At 39.2% G+C, this 19,318-nt stretch overlaps 3 protein-coding genes across 4 annotated transcripts; 2 read left to right on the top strand and 1 right to left on the bottom strand.

Moving 5' to 3' along the window:
- Positions 1-1,431: 1,431 nt before the first annotated feature.
- LOC126633053 (probable inactive receptor kinase At5g67200) lies at positions 1,432-4,779 on the top strand. The gene is made up of 2 exons (XM_050303595.1): positions 1,432-3,048; positions 4,058-4,779. The coding sequence occupies exons 1-2, from the start codon at positions 1,650-1,652 to the stop codon at positions 4,654-4,656; spliced, it is 1,998 nt and encodes a 665-aa protein (XP_050159552.1). The 5' UTR covers positions 1,432-1,649; the 3' UTR covers positions 4,657-4,779.
- A 1,491-nt stretch (positions 4,780-6,270) lies between these two features.
- Positions 6,271-8,181, top strand: LOC126633059 (uncharacterized). The gene is made up of 2 exons (XM_050303602.1): positions 6,271-6,587; positions 7,522-8,181. The coding sequence occupies exons 1-2, from the start codon at positions 6,429-6,431 to the stop codon at positions 7,894-7,896; spliced, it is 534 nt and encodes a 177-aa protein (XP_050159559.1). The 5' UTR covers positions 6,271-6,428; the 3' UTR covers positions 7,897-8,181.
- A 205-nt stretch (positions 8,182-8,386) lies between these two features.
- LOC126633054 (kinesin-like protein KIN-4A) lies at positions 8,387-16,548 on the bottom strand. Of its 2 annotated transcripts, none has more exons than XM_050303597.1 (26): positions 16,188-16,548; positions 15,336-15,482; positions 15,073-15,222; positions 14,737-14,987; positions 14,246-14,433; positions 14,034-14,158; positions 13,851-13,887; positions 13,640-13,731; positions 13,406-13,516; positions 13,069-13,188; positions 12,797-12,890; positions 12,469-12,581; positions 12,273-12,371; positions 12,082-12,192; positions 11,862-11,978; positions 11,658-11,738; positions 11,167-11,238; positions 10,930-11,023; positions 10,663-10,694; positions 10,477-10,574; positions 10,293-10,391; positions 9,914-10,135; positions 9,655-9,817; positions 9,386-9,556; positions 8,982-9,292; positions 8,387-8,867 (listed from the first exon to the last, which is right to left on the bottom strand). In XM_050303597.1, exons 1-25 carry the CDS (start codon positions 16,305-16,307, stop codon positions 9,080-9,082), a joined length of 3,120 nt encoding a protein of 1,039 aa, XP_050159554.1. In that variant the 5' UTR covers positions 16,308-16,548; the 3' UTR covers positions 8,387-8,867; positions 8,982-9,079. The 2 variants fall into 2 exon arrangements, with proteins under 2 accessions (XP_050159554.1, XP_050159553.1); XM_050303596.1 differs by having other exon boundaries at positions 12,469-12,584.
- Between the last annotated feature and the right edge of the window lie 2,770 nt (positions 16,549-19,318).

The following is a 19,318-nucleotide window of genomic DNA, read 5'->3' on the forward strand; positions in this document are numbered from 1 at the left end:
TATGTTTTGTACGGTTGATCCCGAATCTCTACATTTGTGCAACTTTACGTATTTAGACAAATCTTAACCGTTAAATTCATTTAATCATTAAATTAAAACCATCATTTGTTTATACATATAAATAACTAAATGATCTTCAAATTAATTAAAATATGATAAGATGATCAATAATTCGCTGAACAAACAATATGACGCACACATTTTAAATTGAACAATACTTCGATACTCAAATATATTCAAAACTCTTAGTGTTTTAATCACAGAATTTTGTGCTTATCATTAGAACTATTAATACTATGAATCACACTATAAAGATTATCTCTACAAAAAATAAATTAAAACTAAAATCGTTTAGTCAATCTATTTTAGCAAATACATAGACGGTTCATAATGTTTTTACCAATACCGTTCATTTGTTTTTAAACAGTTTGATGACTAAATGACTTAGTTTTAATTGATTTTTTGCATATGCGATCTTTATAGAATGATTTATAAGATGAATGATTTTGATTATAAATACAAAGTTCTATAAATTGCTAACGAACAATTTTGAGAAATTTTGAGAAATTTTGAGTAGGAGTTCCTACTTATATTTGAATAACCAAGTATTATTCTTTTAAATTTTTCACATACCGTTGTATGAGAGCACTTCCACCGTGCTCTTTTACCCTATGGACAAGCCCCATTTGCAATCCAATCCCCTCTCAAAGTGGCGCCAGCCCATTCGGGCAATTGGACTAAGGGAGAGCCCGTGGGAGAGCTCATGCACAAGTCCAAGACCCGAGCGCCTAAGGAGAAGTGATGCAAGGCTGACGTCAGCCACGTTATAATTTTTTTTTGTATTAGGCGCATGCATAACACGAGCACGTGGGGGCGTGTTATTGACAAGATTTTAGGCGCTGGGGCCCACTTTGCAACCCACTAAGTAGCAGTTGAATTTGGACCGTTTGATTTCCAGATCAACGATTCAGATTTTTTATTTTAAAAATTAAAAAAAATAAGAAAAAACAGAAATGTTTCGGGGGAACACGTGTCACAATTTGGACGATTGGATTTCAAATTTTTTATAGTAATCTAACAGTTCAGCTTAATTAAGTTAATAAGAAATTTAAAAAAAAAAATTTAAAATTATAATTTTTTCTTCTTCTATAAATACCTTACCATTTTCTCCCACCTTACACCACATTTCAATATTTCAACAATTTTAAACATGGAAGGACACGTCGTGCGACATAATTAGTTAAAAATCTTATCGAAATCTATCTACAAAAATTGTACTTTTGGATAATAACACATAGATATGATGAGATCGATTAAAAATCATATTCCAAATTAAATAAAATTATTTTTTATTAAAAACATTAATATTTTATTGCCTATTAACATAGTTATTCTATTTAGATTTAGAGATACGAAAAATAATTACTATTCACTGATTAGTTTGAAACGTCATCAGATAACTCCTCACCCATATTAACCTCTGGCTTTGGGAACTTACTTTCACGTGACTCTGGGCTCTGCAGTCCGACATCTGCTCCTTGCATGCTTTTGTCACCTTCTGCTTGCACCCTCGCCCTCTCTCTTCTTCTCCATGCCTTCTCTGCAAATTACAAACCACACACAGACAGCTACGCTCCGTTTCTTCAACAATGTTCAAGAAATGGCACATCTTTTTACTTCTTCTCTCACTCTCCACCTTCACTGTTACTTCCTCTAGGCCTTCAGGCACGCAACCATCACTCCCACCCGACGCTCTCGCCCTCGTCGCCTTCAAATCCAAAGCGGATTTACACGGCGCCCTTCCATTCTCTTCCAACGCCACCGCCGTCCAGTCCTTCTGCCGCTGGACTGGCGTCCAATGCGGCGCCCGGTACAAACTAGTCCGCTTCATAGTCCAGTCCCAAAACCTCGGCGGCATTTTCGCGCCCGACACCCTGACTCGGTTAGACCAGCTCAGAGTCCTGAGTCTGCAGAACAACTCGCTCACCGGGCCGCTTCCAGACCTCACCGGACTCACGAACCTCAAAACGCTCTTCCTCGACCACAACTCCTTCGCCGGTTCCCTCCCGCCGTCGCTCTCCTCCCTCCACCGCCTCCGAACCCTCGATTTCTCGTACAACAACCTCACCGGAACACTACCCACATTTCTAATCACTGGTCTGGACCGGCTGTACTACCTCCGGCTGGATTGGAACCGGTTCAGTGGACCGGTCCCGCCTCTAAACCAGTCCACGCTCCAGACATTCAATGTCTCCGGAAACAACCTCACCGGCGCAATCCCCGTCACTCCGACTCTGCTGCGGTTCGGTGCATCATCCTTCTCGTGGAACCCAGGCCTCTGCGGCGAGATTGTGAATAAGGAATGCAACCGGACGAGACCCTTTTTCGGCGCAACTCATGTTCACGAAGCTCCGCCGCCCACGAGGGCGCTCGGGCAGAGCAGTGCAGAAAATATCCACGGCGTTGAGTTGACTCAGCCGAGTCACAAAATCCCAAGAAGAACCGCCCTCATTATCGGGTTTTCCACTGGCGTCTTCGTCCTGATCTGCTCGCTCCTCTGTTTCGCAATTGCGGTGAAGGAACAGAGGAAATCCCAAACCCGAAAAGCCGTTAATTCTGGGGGACCAACTGCGGCGGAGGATACGGCGGCAGCGGTGGTGGAAATAGAGGAGGAGCTGGAGCAGAAGGTGAAGAGGGCGCAGGGGATTCAAGTAGTGAAGAGCGGGAGCCTAATGTTCTGCGCGGGCGAGTCGCAGCTGTACTCGCTGGACCAGCTGATGCGGGCGTCGGCGGAGCTGCTGGGGAAGGGGACCATCGGGACGACATACAAGGCGGTGCTGGACAACCGCTTGATCGTGAGCGTGAAGAGGCTCGATGCCGGGAAGTTGAGTGGGACTAACAGAGAGGTGTTCGAGCGGCATCTGGAGTCGGTGGGTGCGCTGAGACACCCGAATCTGGTGCCGCTGAGAGCGTATTTTCAGGCGAAGGACGAGCGGCTGCTGGTGTACGATTACCAGCCCAACGGCAGCGTCTTCTCTCTCGTTCACGGTAATGTTCAAATCTTTCAGTTGAGTGGGTGAGTGAGTGAGTTGGGTTGACTCGGTTTGACTGTTGTTCGATTCTTTGACTATTTTGTGGATGAAGAATTTAGGGGAGCCAATACGAGTTTGACACGTAAGCGTACTTAATCTCAACATTTTAGTACTATGTTTACATGCTTTTTAGGTTATAGAACATGGTGATTGTACTAGATTTGGTTGTTTCTTCACCTCTTTGCTTTATCGACGCCGAGAATTTTGGTTGTGAATAAAATGGGACAATCTGCTTAGTAACCAGTTGTATTTTTGTTTGTGTTTATAGACACGTCTCGAGATAGCTAAGAATCTCCTTTGATTAAGACAGCGTTAGGAATTGGGGTTGAGATTCAGACTAATAATACGGTGTCATGTATTTTAACTTTTCAATAAAACGGCACGCTAACATGCCAAAGGAAAGGTGTAGGGTAGTCTCTCTCTAGGAATTGACATAATGATTATATTTGTATAGTGTTCATAGAATCATGGTGATGCACTCTTTTCATATTGATTGTATGTTGGCTTGCAATCCCAAGTCACATTTACTTGCTTGACCTTTTCCTCATAAGAAATTGACGGATTTTGGATGTCTCGATTTTTTCTTCCTCCTCTTTTGGCTGGTTCCATAATCTCAGAAATTGACTGCTTACTTTGGTCTGATTAGCCTATTGCTTATCACTTGATGCGACAGTTGTCCTATTGGACATGATTTCTTGGTTTTGGGCGTGATTACGTTTTGAAATTACATGTCTGATTAGCGTTTTCAAGGCTAAAACTCTCTGGCACTCGTTGATGGAATGACTGTCTTACATTTGCTACATGATGTGAGTAGCACGTGATCGTGAATGTGGGACACGCGTTGCATGCAACATGTGCATGAACGTTACATTTTCTTGTTTTTTAGGGTAGTAATTAACTGAAATAAAATACTTTTGTTAATTGATTAACCTTAAACCAAGTTTCTAATGATCGATGTGTTGCAGGAAAATCAACTAGGGCAAAGCCGCTGCACTGGACGTCATGCTTGAAAATAGCAGAGGACGTAGCACAAGGCCTCTCTTACATCCACCAAGCATGGAGACTTGTCCATGGCAATCTCAAGTCCACTAACGTCCTACTTGGCTCCGACTTCGAAGCATGTCTCACCGACTATTGCCTCTCCGTTCTCGCCACAACTACCCCAACGTCTGAGGAGGATCCAGATTCAGCTGCATACAAAGCCCCAGAGACTCGCACGAACTCATCAAATGATCACGATCATCATGATCAACAGCAGCAACCAACTTCAAAGTCCGATGTCTATGCATTTGGGATTTTGTTGGTGGAGCTTCTCACGGGGAAGCCTCCATCGCAGCACTTGGTTTTGCCGCCCAATGATACGATGAAATGGGTAAGATCCTTGAGGGAAGATGAGCAAAATGATGGGCATGATAAGATGGCAATGCTGCTGGAGGTGGCGATCGCTTGCAGTTCAACTTCGCCGGAGCAGAGGCCGACTATGTGGCAGGTGTTGAAGATGTTACAGGAGATTAAAGAGGAGACAATATCATCCATGGAGGAGGTTGAAAATGAAGTGGGATGAACACACATGGTAGCTAACTAGATCAGTCACCTAAGAGTATTAACTATTTTGTAGAGGAGAGAAATAGATTCATCACACATGATTATGGTAAATTAATTATTAATGGTCACTTTTGCTCTGCTACATTGTTTGTGATCTTTAGCTTCCTTATGCATAGAGAGAAAACTGAAACCATATCGTCATTATTACGGTATCTCAAATCATTCAAGAACTGTTAGTGAGAAAGTTAAAACGCGTCACAATTTTTAATTGGGTTGAGATACCATAGAAGGACTCAAATCATTCCAGAACTGTTAGTGAGAAAGTTCAAACAAGTCATAATGTTTAATTGGGTTGAGATACCGCTATAAGAAATGTGTATGAATGATTGGTTGTCGGACTTGTCATAAATGATAAGGTAATGACAAGGACTGTCAGCTGGGGGTGTAGAGACAGCCAAACAGGTTGTAAATTCAATTGATGAAGAGTTAACTATAGTTCAGAGAAATTAGGTGGTGAACATGAATGCAGCGTATGATTGTGTTTTCAACTGGTTTTTTTTTTTTTGGTCGAAAGTTTTTAACTGATTACATTCTTGCTATTTTTCGTTTAAGTTTTCACTTGAGGTCCCACACATCACTCTTCTCAAGCTCTCAGGTGAATGAGTGGACCCACCTAATTTTGCCTTGGTCCCACTCAACATCATAGTGACTTTCTATTATATTTGGATGCATATCTAAATAATTGAAATTGTAATACAAATTGGACACGTGTCTAAATGTGATTGGGCATTAGCAGGAGCGGCCGTTAAACTTTCAGCAACCAAGTAGTGTCCTTCCAACAATCCGCTACTAGTGGGTTCAACATCAATATTTGCCCCAAACATAATCGGCTGCTAAGTTGATTAGATGTGGGACAAAAGCTATCGAACATGAAGTAAGATTCTTTTCCCTTCAAATTCTCCTCCATTTCCCTTCTCCCCTATTTGAACAGTCACTATTATATCACATTAACATCTTGTATTCACTTCTTTATAGAAAGAAAAATAAAGAGAGAAGTGAGAGAGGAGGGGAGCGAAGGGGAGTAGATTTGGAGGGGAGAAAATTCTACTCCGTCGAACCCCCTCCCCCCCCCCCCCCAACCCCAAAAAAGAAGAAGACTGTTTAGCCAAAATGATCTCTGAGATTGGCAGAACTTCTCACTTTGATCCCTAAGATTTAAAATTAATAGGAGTGGTCCCTGAGTTTGTCTATCATCAATCATTTTGGTCATTCCGTGAAAATTTTGTTCAATAAAGACCAAAATAACAAAAATACTCTCAATTTAATAAACAATGAGCCAAAATAATTTGATATTTTTGTCATTTTATCCATATTAAATGGAGATTTTTCACGTAAGAACCAAAACGATTGATAGTAGACAAACTCAGGGACCAATTATCGATTTCAAAATCTCAGATACCAAAGTGAGAAGTTATGTCAATCTAAATGACAATTTTTTTGCTAAAATAGCAAAAAAAGAATTGCTCAAAAATGTGTATTGGACTAGAAGCTGTTATGGGTCCAAAAGCCCAATAAACAAAAAGGCCAGAAAGAAAGGATCTGAAATGAAAGCCCACAACATCAAAACATCTGGGACCGCTCTGAGAGAGAGAGATGGCGAGGAAGCCGACATCTTTAACCTGAAGAATTTGCTAGAATCCTCCAGCTTTCTTTCGTCAAACATTTCCGACTATAAAAATTAAAACCCAAATACGAAATCGGCGTGCAATTTGGAGATTAGAGAATGCCAACATGAACCATACGGATATGGAAATGATGGAGGTGGAGACGACGGCGGCTGGGCGGCCGGAGCTGCCGTCCAGCACCGGCCAAGGTGACGTCGCCAGGGACTTGCTCACATTGTCTCGCCAGCTCCTCAATCAAGGCAAGCCCTCCCAGGCCCTCCAAGCGGTAATCTTCAACTTCATCATTTTCTTGTTTATTTGTTTTTTTATAATTTATCAGCTTCCTCAAATTTTTCTTCGGTTTGATTCGCATCGTTCATAGAAATTGAGTGACGTTTATTTAATTCTTGTTAATGTGTTTTGAATTTTAGGGTTTATACTATTTTGCCTGCCAGTTTTGTACTGATTTTTTTGTTCTTGTTTTTTTTTTTTTTGTTGAGAAAATGATTGGAATCATGTATGAATGTGTAAACTGTAAAGAGAACATTATATGGTGCTTATAAATTGGAACAAAAGTGGATTTTCATGTTACCATATCTTGGATTTTCGAAGCTGAACACAAGCGATTCGCGTAAATAGTTGGATGAGGAAGATAATTCTCTTACTTCTTAATTGTCTAGTACTTATTACTTAAAGATTGACAAAATGATAGTGTTGGTCGATAGTTGTGGCGTTCGTGTCGTGATTTTGGAGATCACGAAGCACCGCCTTAGAGGGGTTCTTGAACAAAGATTAAGCTTCTTAGCTAGAGAATTCATTTCACGGTTTTTGACTAATAACGTCTGATTGTTCGATCACACTACGAATTCACATCCAAATGTTATCTAATAAATTCATGACACCAAAGTCGACGTTACATTTAGGATCTTCCTCGCATTTGGGATTTGCCTGAATGGTTGATATAGAGAGATGTAGTGTTTATCATTTGCTTGTTTTATCTCCGTGGGGTTTAGTCTAGTGTGATGAAGTCCTATCTAGATGTTGGAACCTCCAATGTATGTCTAATGAATGTCTGTAGATGCTTCTGCATTTACGTTTAATGTTAAATCATTGAGCTGCTACGAAGAGATGACATATGTATGTTGTTAGAAGCCTTAGAATGATGAGAAGCAGTGTCCATTGAGAACCTTCATCACATGCTAATTTCGTTTTTGGCACAGGTTGTTATGGCAATGAGAACAAGAGGTGGGGACGAGGCTGTATTTCAGTCCTTGCATCGTGCTCGTGAGCTGTACAAAAGTAGATTGCAAGAAAGCTCTGCTGCTGATCAACTAGCTTCTTTGTTTGCCGAGTGTGCAATTGCCGAAGCTCATCCTTCGAAGACTGAACCAGAAGCAGCATGTAACATGGGTGGTCCATCGGTTGGTCTTGGACCCGATGGTCAAGAAAGTTCCATACTGGCGGAAACTGGCAGGATGCAGATTGTTTTGGATGCATTTTCAGATGGGAGTAGCTTCATTTGTTTACAATGCGGAGGTCTTGTTAGCAATCACCGCAAAGACGAGCACTACGCATACTGGTGCTGCCAAACTTGACGTGCACGCTCCTAGTATGGATACAAGCCGACTTCTGCAAGCTACTCTCAACGCGTGTGATTCTGTACTATTATTCAACTTCTGTGAGTCTCCAGAGTAGCTACTACCGGTTCCAGCTCCTCTCAAATGGTCAGCATTGTCAGATATAGACTAGCAGCAAGTCGAATATATGAATATTTTGGTTAAGGATGTCGAGATTGTGTATCGGTTGGTTTGGAGTACATCGATAAAATGCATTCCCTTGTATGGTTAATACAGAATCTTGTAATACCTGTATTTTGGTCCCATCGACCCTATGCTGATCTTATCTGGTGAGAGAGCTGCCCTACCGAAGCTTTTCTTATTGCTTCGGCTTACGCGGCTGCGGCTGCGGCTACATCAAACCAAGAATGATTTCATACGTTTCAAGGGAATTTTCAAACAGCCTCAACTTGTCGTTTGGGTTATCTTCGAACGCCATATAAACGAAAGGGGAAAGAAGACGGCGACGTTCATTCAATTCCATTTGTTTTATTACAGATATTATGCATACAATAGAAGCAATCTCTTGCGGTGTTTACACAAGGAAAAAAAAATCTATAAGAGTTTTCCCTTTCGTCGAAAACTTTGATGCAACAGAAAACGCTACACGCAAACGACATTCTAAAAAAGAAAACGACGGAGACCTTTTATACGTATTTCTGAAACTTGAAGGATGTTTCCTCTCCTTTTATGTTGTTATCAACAGAAATGTACTATAACATTACACAGCTCGCTCGATTTCTCCGTTCACCAGTATATCCACCAGTTGCAGTCTTGCACCATTGCGTCATCTTCTAGCTACACAGTATATCATCGGCAGCATTAACACAAATTTACAAGATGCTCCGAGCGCAGTAACCATTCCAAAACTTTCAATAAAAACCCCATGCTTTCCATAATGATCCCATCCTTGACAGTAGCAAAGATCCTCAACGGCTACTTATAGCACACTGCAGTATTCAAAACAGTCGAACTAGGTTAATCGATGTGCTTAGTTATCTTGCTGAACAAGTTATTTCAATGATATGAGATTCTCAATCATAATTTGTGTGACATTATAGTACCTGTACTTGATTCTTGGTTTCCCTATGCTATGCGTTGGGACGATGCTTATAGGTCAAGGATGAAATTTGGGCAACAATAGGCAGATGACTGCAGAACATTACATCACATTTGACCGAGCTTGTAAGCGAGGTTTGGACCTGATGATAGTTTCATCGCTGTGCCTAATCCATTCCGAGAGTCTCCAAGGCTTCTGCCATTTCCATTTGAATTGGACTAACCACTGGTGATGACTCCTTTTCCACCTCCATAGCTTCCCAGCTTTCCCTATAACTGCGACTTTTTTTGCTGGCAAATGCCCGATGGGTACCATCTGTAATAACAGAAACTTGCACTTTCTTAGTTTTCCTAGCCAAGGACAGAAAACAAGTCACAACTCTAAAATTTAAAGGAGGATGAAATTGACCTTTCGTGTCTTATCTATGAAAGCTATCGATTCTCTGACTGAGCCATTGGCAATGCCTGCTGTATATTTCAGCTGTTTTTGTGCTGGCACGGAGATTGGCGACAAGGGACCATTCATGTCATCAGCAAAGTGTTTCAGTGAATTTCGTGAGTTCTCCTGATCATTGACAGCCTAAAAGTAACAAAGATATACAGAAAATCCTTCACATACTTGAGTCAAGGTTAAGAAGAGTACAAGAAGAAACTTCACACAATGACTAATATTCTCACCGAGGCAGCTGTTGCCAATGCAGTTGCAACCTCTTGCTCTCTCACCTTCAGTTCCTTCTCAACTTCCTTTCTTCGTGTCTCACTCTGCCGCAACAAACCTACGAGTTCTTTGAGATGCTCTTTCATTTCATCGATTTCCATTTCTTTCTCCCACAATTGGCACCTGTCAGCATGTGAAATGATACTTAGAATTCCATAAGAAAAACAAAAGGTAAAGTAAAACCACACCAGAACATTAGGTCAAAAAAGAAAAAAAAACCTTGTATCTGCAAGAGAATTGAACATATATTGAAGCAAGTTCTTTGCATCTGCCATTGAGCGCAATTGACTCCAACGCCCACGGTTGGTAAAGGCACGCTCCCGTTCTTCTGCCTCTGAAAGTTGTGATGCCATTGCTACTATTGAGTTCGATGTTATGCTAAGCATGTTCTCAAGTGATGATATTCTGGCCATTCGTGCATTAGGTGACATGGAGGATGCTCTGAACAAACAAAATACACAAATAAACCACCAGAGAGAGGAATTTTAAGTTTCTATGATTCTATATGTTTCATGTTAACCATTACATCAGATTGCAGACTATAAAATGTGGAAGAAGACAGAATTATAAATACGCAAATGTTTAACATCAAACACACCGGGCAAAGCCATTCTTTCCTCTTGGAGGACTAAGGCCCTTCGAAGCAAATTCGTTTAATTGCTTCAACATGACCAACTCTTCCGCCAGTGCAGCTCGTCTGGATATCACAGCTTTTAATAATTAAAATCTCCAAAAATATATCTGATAAATGCAGTATTAAACAAACATATATTTATGCGTACACTTGACTTTGTTTCTCATATTCATGACGAACTTCATGTACATTCACCATAACTTCAAGCTCATGATCAAGCCACCGTTGCAGGGATTTCTCATTGCCCTAGTGGTTCAACTTGAGTTAGAATGATTCAAAATCCAAAGGGTAGAACAGAAAACGTACGAAAAGAAGAGGAATCAAAGACCATTACCTGTACATGTGTCCCATTTCCATTGGCAACAACTGGTAAAAGTTTACACAATTAGAAAGTTTAACATTAAAGGAGAAGACCTGTGCTGTGAACTGTGAAGCGTGAAGACCCTATGTTATAAAAAGGCATTTCTCCACATATGAGGTAATTTTAGAAACTTGGTAATTACATATGAAGGTGAATTTCATATTTCGATAGCTCCTTGGAGATAATAAATGCAATTATGAATGCAACGAGTGTCCAGAACTGCAGCAATGAAAAGCATACCTGAGCTGTCACGAGCAGAAGATTTACGAGCTTCTAGCAATTCTTTCAGCCTCTTGGTAGCCATTGCAGCCTCTTCAGTCTTTCTTTGAAGAACCTGAAAGAATGGACAGTATTTAATTCAACTACCATAATTCAATGTCTTGTACCACAGAGCTTGTGATGAAGGCAGCAATTGAGATAATATTCCCAATTTGATTTGGTTTTAATAAGAGAAAAAAGCAACTGAGATATACTCACCATTTTCTGGCGTTGATTTAACGCTTGCAGCTTATGTCTTTCATATTCATTTCTCCTGCCTTCTTTCCGTAGCTATTATAGAAAACGTAAATCAAAGTTCAGAGCAATAAGTAATAGAGGAAATCCAATTCAGACTAGAAAATGATTAAAACATGGACGCACTCATTTCCACCCTTTACTGTTAGAGCATTGATGCATAAATCCAAATAGAAGGTGCTCACACTTCATAAAAATTATAGACACGCATATACTACTTAATAAGTAAATATACAGGTAACTGGGTTCTAAACTACTTAATAAGTAAATATACAGGTAATTGGGTTCTAAGTCGTACTGCAATTTCCAATTCGCACTCATTACATCGGATAGATTAATTAATACAGAATAATAATTCATAGAATACATGTTTCCTTTTAAATGAAAATCCACTTGTGAGCTTCCATTTAACTTTAAAAGTTCAGTGGAAAAAGAAAAAGAAAGGAAGTAAATACCTGCAGCACTTCCTTCTCTCGAGAGGCTTTCCACTGCCGAAATTGTTCTGCTTCTTGTTTTATTCTTTGTTGCAGTTGAACCTATTATTTAAAAAAAAAAATATATATATATATATATACATATATAATAATAATAATAATATCAGTAGATGCAGAGAAAATATTAGCCTTAATAGGAAAAAAATATGAGTGATGAGTCTAAACCTTTTGTGCCTTTATAGACTGGATTTCATCTTGCAGCCGCTTTGCTGCTTCATCACTTTTTTGTTTTTGCTTCAAAAGTTGAACCTGGTTCTCTTGTTTCTTCTTAAGATCCGAAATCTGGTATAAAACATTAAACAAGATGCCACAATTGGATTACAACGAAGTCCACTGCTTAACCAAAGAGAAATAGTCATCCAATCGTAAGAAGAATTATGGTTACCTGTCCCTCAAGTGCCTTTAACTTCTGGGTATGAACATCTTGCAACTTTTGTGGTTGTCCATCACCAGCAGAAAGATTTTCAACTTCACCGAGCAAACGGTCTCTATCTTGCTGCAGTACGAAACAAGAACAAACTTGAATATTGGTTCCCTCAATAATAAGACCATCAAGTATAAAGGCTTTATGTTAACCTGCACAGTTCTTTTCTCATCTTCTAATTCCAAAATTTTCTTTCCAAAATGCTGCTTGAGTGCCTCAGTGTCAGAACCTTCAAAAAATTTCATCTCTGACTGCACCGATGTCAAATGCAATGTTACACATAAATTCTGAGAAGACATTAATTTGATTTTAATTTAACACAAAGCAATACACACACGCAAATGGTACCTCTTTTTGCTGTAGACGTTTATTCAATTCATGCAGCTCTTTGTCCATGGTATTTTGCAGAAGGTTGTGCTCCCACTCTTTTGCTACTTCTTCATCAATGTCCTGGGAATCTCCTGCTAAAATAGAAAACCCTACCGTATATAAAATAGCTTTAAGTAAAAACATCTTCACTTCAAAGAACTTCCCCAACACTACCGATGCAAATGAGCTAGCCTATAGGTGCTTACATGCATAGTACAACAAAAACAACAAAATTTACACAGTTGCAGATGACTTAATTATGAATTAACTGTTTTCGGCAAAGTCCTAAACCAGAGATAAGTGATACCTGTTATTGCTTCACCCATTTGATAGTCTGCCGATTCTAAACTTTGCAAACCCCTTTTTAGGCCATCACTTTTTACAGAGCAGGGGCTACCATCCTGTAAAATGATGTTTTAGATTTGTAAACGTGTCTTTCTAGCTGACCATACACGCTCAATATATACTTTTACAAAGTGAAATAAGAAACCAAGACAAGTTACAAGTCAAAATTAAATATATTAGTACTTGAAAGAAACAAGATGAAAGAAATGTGTCAATTTCTACTAGAGCGTGTACCACATATTGAGAAGCTCTTTCACACTGCTCTACACCATTGCATTTACTGCGGTATTCATGAAGTTCCCGGCAAAGATCCTCATTAGCAGCTTCAAGCCAAGTAATTCTTTCCTTGAGAACCTAGATAATTGGTAAAATCACTTAGAAACTTATATATTCATACCTAAGATATGAAAGAAATAACAATTACATCTATCCTAGTAACAAAAACATTATTCACAGTTTTATCATTTGCGGTTTTTCTTTCATGGAACAATAGTGGCTATACAATAATACAGCCGGGTAACTCTGACCGTCAATGGAAAAAATCAGACATAAAGCTTCATTGAAGTCGTACCTGTACTTCATCAGAAGAAGATCCTCCTCCACGTGAACAAAGTTCAGCTTGCAAAAACTCTAGCTGTTGGCGCATCTTTAGCATCTCGTTGGACATGGGATCTCTATTTACCTGTTACAACAAATCAGAAAAGCTACATAAATGGCACCGTTACAAAAGGCAGAAATTCTGTATCTACAATGGTAACGACTCTGAATGAAAACCATGAATAAGCATTTATTCTGAACAACTTACAATAGGCTTATTTTGGATATTGCGAGCTCGATTTGCATACTTTAACGTGTTCAGGGTTTCCTCAGCATTGATATCAGCAGGACTGATACAGGCTGTATGACATAAGGAAAAACATAGTAGTATCATGTACCATGCAGATAGGTATCATGTATCCTGTCATTAAGCAAAACTAAACTTTCTACACTACAACTTTCAAACCAAATAAAGTTACCTATCATAACAGTTCGGCTGTTACCACCAAGCGAATCCTGAAAAAATCATTATATTTAGTATAAACTTCAAATATAATAAAAACAGAAAAAGTTAATAGGAGCTTCATGGACATTTTATTTAATGGAACATTTTGTCAAACACTTTACCACAAAGTTTTACAAATTTTTTAATGGAACCAAACCTGCAAAAGCCGAGTAAGTTTACTATCTCGATAAGGCACATGAAGACCTTCTTTGCGCTTCTTCTCATCACCAAGTGCACTGATAACATTCCCAAGGGCAAGAAGACCCTTATTAATATGAACTCCTGTTTAATATAAAAGAATATCCAGATGAAAATGTATAACAGAAATGCGCTTTAGACACACAAATTGATAAAAAGAAGGATATTTACCTTCCTTAAAACGCATGCCATCAGAACCTGTCCTCTTGGCTCGCTCAGACCCAGCAAGATCTACTAAATGCAACTTGGCGCACAGATATTCTTCGTTCATACTCCCATCAAGACCGCTGTTTCCATTACATGCCGAGTTGACCTTATGCATTTGCTCTAATGTAATGGTGAAGATGGCATGTGAACGACTATAAACATAAAAAGAAAAGGAACGAGTCATTAATTGAAACCAGTGGCACGTACTGAAGAATCCATCTTAGTAGACAATAGAATCTCAGACAGATGATAATAAAACAATTTTTTTTTTAAAATGTACCAACTCTTTCTCAAGCATTACAAGTAAAAAAATATTGTCTTTAGACATTTAACAAAAGTTTTGGAAAAAATGAAAGTCCTTTTCACGTAGCAAAGAACAATTACCACTTGGTGTACATTCCATAGTTAAGGAGAAATACATATAACTTAAGCGAAAGGGAAGGCACATAGTTTACCTTGATTGATTGTTCATATTTGTACTCCCTGTTGCCCTGCTCAACGATCCTTGTTCAAGGCAAGCAGCCATTTCTTTTAGTGTACTAACACTGAGTTCAGTGGATCCAGCCAGAGTAATAACACCATTTGATGATTCTCGAATTTGTATTGGTGACTTTCCAGGGGATGCTGCTTTCACATGCCCGTTTGCACCTTCTGGTTTGCTCAAAAAACTAGGATCGAGCAAGTCTCGTACTTCTTCTTTTAGAATCTGTGCATCAAAATCTCCAAGTTAGATTTCAATAATGTAATGCAGGTACATAACAAATAGTCCCATGGTATACACTTTGACAAACCTCAATAAAAGACACATGCAACTGGAATTCAGTTTGATGCTTCAAAGTTTCAATTTTGCTGAACAATACATTCATAACTTGTGGGATAATTCCCGATTGGCAACCATCTCTAAAACCAGTGCCCATGGTATAAGTTTTTCCAGAACCCGTCTGCAGTAGAATTAAAAGGTTAACCCATAGGCCAGTAAATTGTAAGGAAAGCTTAACAAATGAGTGTAAACTACAGACGCGCAATCTCAGCTCTCCGCGAAAAATATAACTACCTGACCATAAGCTAGGACGGTAGCATTATATCCATGAAACAAACCATCAACCAGTGGAGCGATACGTTCTTCAAACATTGCAGATGAGGGGGAACCGGTACTCCCATACACATTATCGAAAGTAAACGAATGCGTGCCAATTTGTACCTGCACCATTGTCGCATCAGCACGGAGATTAAACATAAATACTCGTGCTTTTGGTCCGTAGCATGCATCAGCATTGCTCTAGGTGTTAAGAACCTTGAAATGTCCAGTAATCCGAGAGTACATAAGATTGAAACCCAACATATACACTTAAAATACCAAATTAAGAGAAAATTTATTTAATTTTACAAAAAGAGGTCCTTTTTGCTCATAAATAATTAAAACCAACAGAAAATCTTCCAAAATATTAACAAACCCGATAAAGAAATTTTGACTTCCATGAAAAGTCACGAGTTTTCAGGATTGAAATGAAAGAAAATGTAGTCATTACTCATTAGCTCCCAATGTCAACCAATCAATAATTCCCAGTTCTAAGTTGGCTCGAGAGTGTGCTCGAATCCCCAACCCCGTAGTTTAGATTAAATTAGAATATCGCTCGAATCAAATAACTCCCAGTTCTACATAATTCTACAACTCAATAAAGTAGATGAATTTAAGGTAAAAGTGTGAATTATGATCCGAAATCAAATTGCCGAGTGAAGCATGCAATCCTGATGCTCACCCAGTAAGCACATTTGGATCTAGATCTCCCAAAAGATCGATTCGTCGAATTCAGTTAGTTAATCTAGAACACAATTAGTTACTTAGAGAGAGAGAGAGAGATTGCAGTAGAATTAATGGCTGAGAGTGAAAGCGCGGAGGGAGTACCTGAGGCTTCCCAGGGACGACAGTGACGCAGTCTTTACACCCCTGAAGCTTCTCGTCACCGATGAGCGGCCGGATGTGCACCGCCACTTTGACGCAGCAATCCTCCCCTGCTGCTTCCATTGCTACAGGGGAAGATAGCCAGATAGCTAGAGAGAGAAAGACACAGAGAGAGACACTTGGAGAATTCAATTCAGGAGGAGAGAGAGAGATCAAACCGTTCTCATTGCCTGAGAAATTGGGAGAGAATTTGAGAGACTTGGAAAGTGAAACGACAACTACAAGAACCAGAAAAGAAAAGGAGAGAGAGAGAGAGAGAGTAGAGAGAGAAAGCTGAACAGCTGGTTGTGAGGAGGGAGTGTTAGAGAGAGAAAGTAAAAATAGTAAGAGAAAATGGGGACCGTAAGGGTAGTTGGGGAAATGGGCGGGCAACTGCTTGCTGGGGGCACAACCACCACTATCATTTTCCTTCCGCTTCACTACTCACACAGCTCTTCCCTTCCCCAAACTTTCGTCCCACTCTTTCCCAAAATGCCCCTTCTTCTGCTTTTGCAACGGTCTCTCGTCCTACACCTTTCCCGCAAGGGACTGTGTCCGGGTGTGATTTGTCACCTTTGCCCTTTTTTCTGTTATGGGTTGGTTTGACGGTGCCGTTTTGGGGCGGGAATTTGGTAAGTAAAAGCGACGGGCAATAGCGTACTCTAGCCACAGGGAGCCACGTGACATTGAGTCTTCAACTTTTATTAATCGGAGTTTGGGCAAACTAGACTGAAAGGGGCTCGTTTGGAACTGAATATGTGAAAAAGTATTTGTTTCTCGATGAGATAAAATATTTTTATGACATGAGTATTTTAAGTTTTTTTTTTTTTTTTTTTTTTGGTGTCAAACACAATTACAAACATTTCTTATGATTATTCGTCTACATTCAATAAAGACGTAGAAAGTATAGTTCACAAGAGCGAATGATGTTAACAAACTCTTTTTCTTTTTGTCAAATGTTAACAAACTCTTTGAGAGGATGACAAAAGTCAAGGATCAAATACTCACATGCACATGGACAACTCATACAAAATATAATTCTTGTAATAAAAAAACAAGTCATGCTTTGGACGATTAACGTCAAGGTTGCCTTTAATAAAATTCACTCGAATTATAATACGTATACAGTTATTAATACGCGGAGCCCAAACGTCGACAAATGTCCCAAATCCGGTATTTAGCAGGGCAAGTGCGTCTATAGACAATGGGGGGCGATCGAGTGTGAAAAGTGACAGTAGAGAGGCATTAGGGAGGACCCAAAGGAGTAAAGCGAGTCGACGGAAAGGACAGTCCCACACAAATTAGACGCAGCCAGCTTGTGGTCTCCCACATCACATGGCAATTTAGAGTCCATAACCTTGCGGATTTGGATTCTCTGCCCTCCAATTTTGGTACCTTTTCCGTGCCCTCTTGTTTTTGTGGTCACGGTTAAGCCACGTTAACATTTTATATTAATATTTCTTTTTGTTTTATTATTTTTATAAAAAAATAATATAAAATATTAAAGTGGCTTAACCGTGACCACACAAAACAGGAGGACACGGGAGGGCACCGAAATGGGAGGGCAGAGAATCCAAATCCTAACCTTGCTGGGCGCACTCTTTCCAGTCAGATAGCTCGGGCTCGGGCTCAGAACACAACACACATTCATAGACTCCGATGATGATGGTCCCACATTTTACAGAATTTGTGGCAGTTAAGGAAAAAAAAACTCACTTCAAGAGATCGTGTTCCAGTGTGACTTCTTAAAAAAACCAGTGCATCGTGTCCTATTCATAGTTCATACTTAAATGGCGTAATGCGATTAATAGTTTCCGTAGTGATATGATAATCAGAAGATAGTTTTTAATGTAAAAAAATTAGAATTTAAGTTCATGCGGTGAGCTCGGTTATGATTTAGATTCAAAATTAAAAAATTCATGAACTCTCTGTTAATTATTAGCACATGAAGCTCACATGTGAGGCTAAAAAGATAAAGTCAACCTCACATGTTAGCCTCACGTTCTAACGATTAACGGAGAGTTCCAATTTAGACTCATTTGTGTGGCTCACGTGCTAATAATTAGTAGAGAATTTGACGGAATTTTCAATTATGGGTCTAAATCCATACAAACTTCAGCAGTCTAAAGTCTGGTAAACAGTAATGCACATTACTTAGGCAGTGGTTAAAAGCCCTCGTGGTGGTTGCATTGTGGATTTACAAATTTTGATGGATTTAAAGAAACTGTTACAAAGTAGATGAGAAAGAGCCATCAATGGCATCAAAGGTAAGAGTTATTGAAGGTATGCATTCTGATTTTGATGGTAGATGTTGATTAATTATCAACGGTATATTTAAAAATGCAAATTTGTCGTTAATACATTATTGATATTAGGATTTACACATAAACTTCGATATTAGAGTGTAAGTCTCAACTTATGTCGATATTAAGGTTAATAACACGAAAAATGTCGAAATATAGTCAATAGACTCAACTTTACTTTTTTAAAAGCGCAATTAACCTTAACGGAAAACTGAGATTGTGATAGTTGTATTATTGGGTTAAATTAATCAAATCAAAGAACCAAACATGGAAATTAGGATCAAAATATCCAATACATACATATAAAACATAAAATGTTGTAGACAAAGGAGGTCGGCTAGATTATCCTAGTCAGAAATCCATGGCACCACCCCATATCCTGCAGCGTGCCAAACATTTTTTTTGGTGGGCCAAAACTGAGATATAACCTCATTTTTCCATTTTTGTAGGAATTTGCAGTACAGAAGTTTGAACAAAAAATGAGTACAGTCCCATGGCATAATGTGGACAAATAAGGGGACCCGAGTCAAGAAGCATTTTTGCTTTTCGTCAGGGGAGGGAGGGGAGGAACTTTATCATACGGATCTTTACCTTTACTTTGTAAAGCGGTTGTTTTCACGACTCAAACCTTTCGATCATAAAGGAACATATTTTCCATTGCGACAAAGCTCGCACTCATAATGTGGACAAATATTTCTGCTAACACATTAATATGTATTATTAGTCGAAATGTCACAATTGTGATTGGTGTAGGTAAATCATTCCTTTATCTTTTTAGACTATTTTTGAAAT

Source organism: Malus sylvestris, chromosome 8 (genome assembly GCF_916048215.2).
Source record: "Malus sylvestris chromosome 8, drMalSylv7.2, whole genome shotgun sequence".
Taxonomy (NCBI): Eukaryota; Viridiplantae; Streptophyta; class Magnoliopsida; order Rosales; family Rosaceae; genus Malus; species Malus sylvestris.

Bases quoted from the DNA above. Each gene is read 5' to 3' on its own strand.
- LOC126633053 (XM_050303595.1), top strand. From the start codon at position 1,650: ATGTTCAAGAAATGGCACATCTTTTTACTTCTTCTCTCACTCTCCACC. The intron at 3,049-4,057 runs GTAATGTTCAAA...GATGTGTTGCAG, and splicing joins CGTCTTCTCTCTCGTTCACG to GAAAATCAACTAGGGCAAAG.
- LOC126633059 (XM_050303602.1), top strand. From the start codon at position 6,429: ATGAACCATACGGATATGGAAATGATGGAGGTGGAGACGACGGCGGCT. The intron at 6,588-7,521 runs GTAATCTTCAAC...TTTTTGGCACAG, and splicing joins CCTCCCAGGCCCTCCAAGCG to GTTGTTATGGCAATGAGAAC.
- LOC126633054 (XM_050303596.1), bottom strand. From the start codon at position 16,307: ATGGAAGCAGCAGGGGAGGATTGCTGCGTCAAAGTGGCGGTGCACATC. The intron at 12,891-13,068 runs GTACACGCTCTA...ATCATTTTACAG, and splicing joins AAAGAGCTTCTCAATATGTG to GATGGTAGCCCCTGCTCTGT. The intron at 11,239-11,657 runs GTATTTACTTCC...TTTCTATAATAG, and splicing joins GAGAGAAGGAAGTGCTGCAG to CTACGGAAAGAAGGCAGGAG.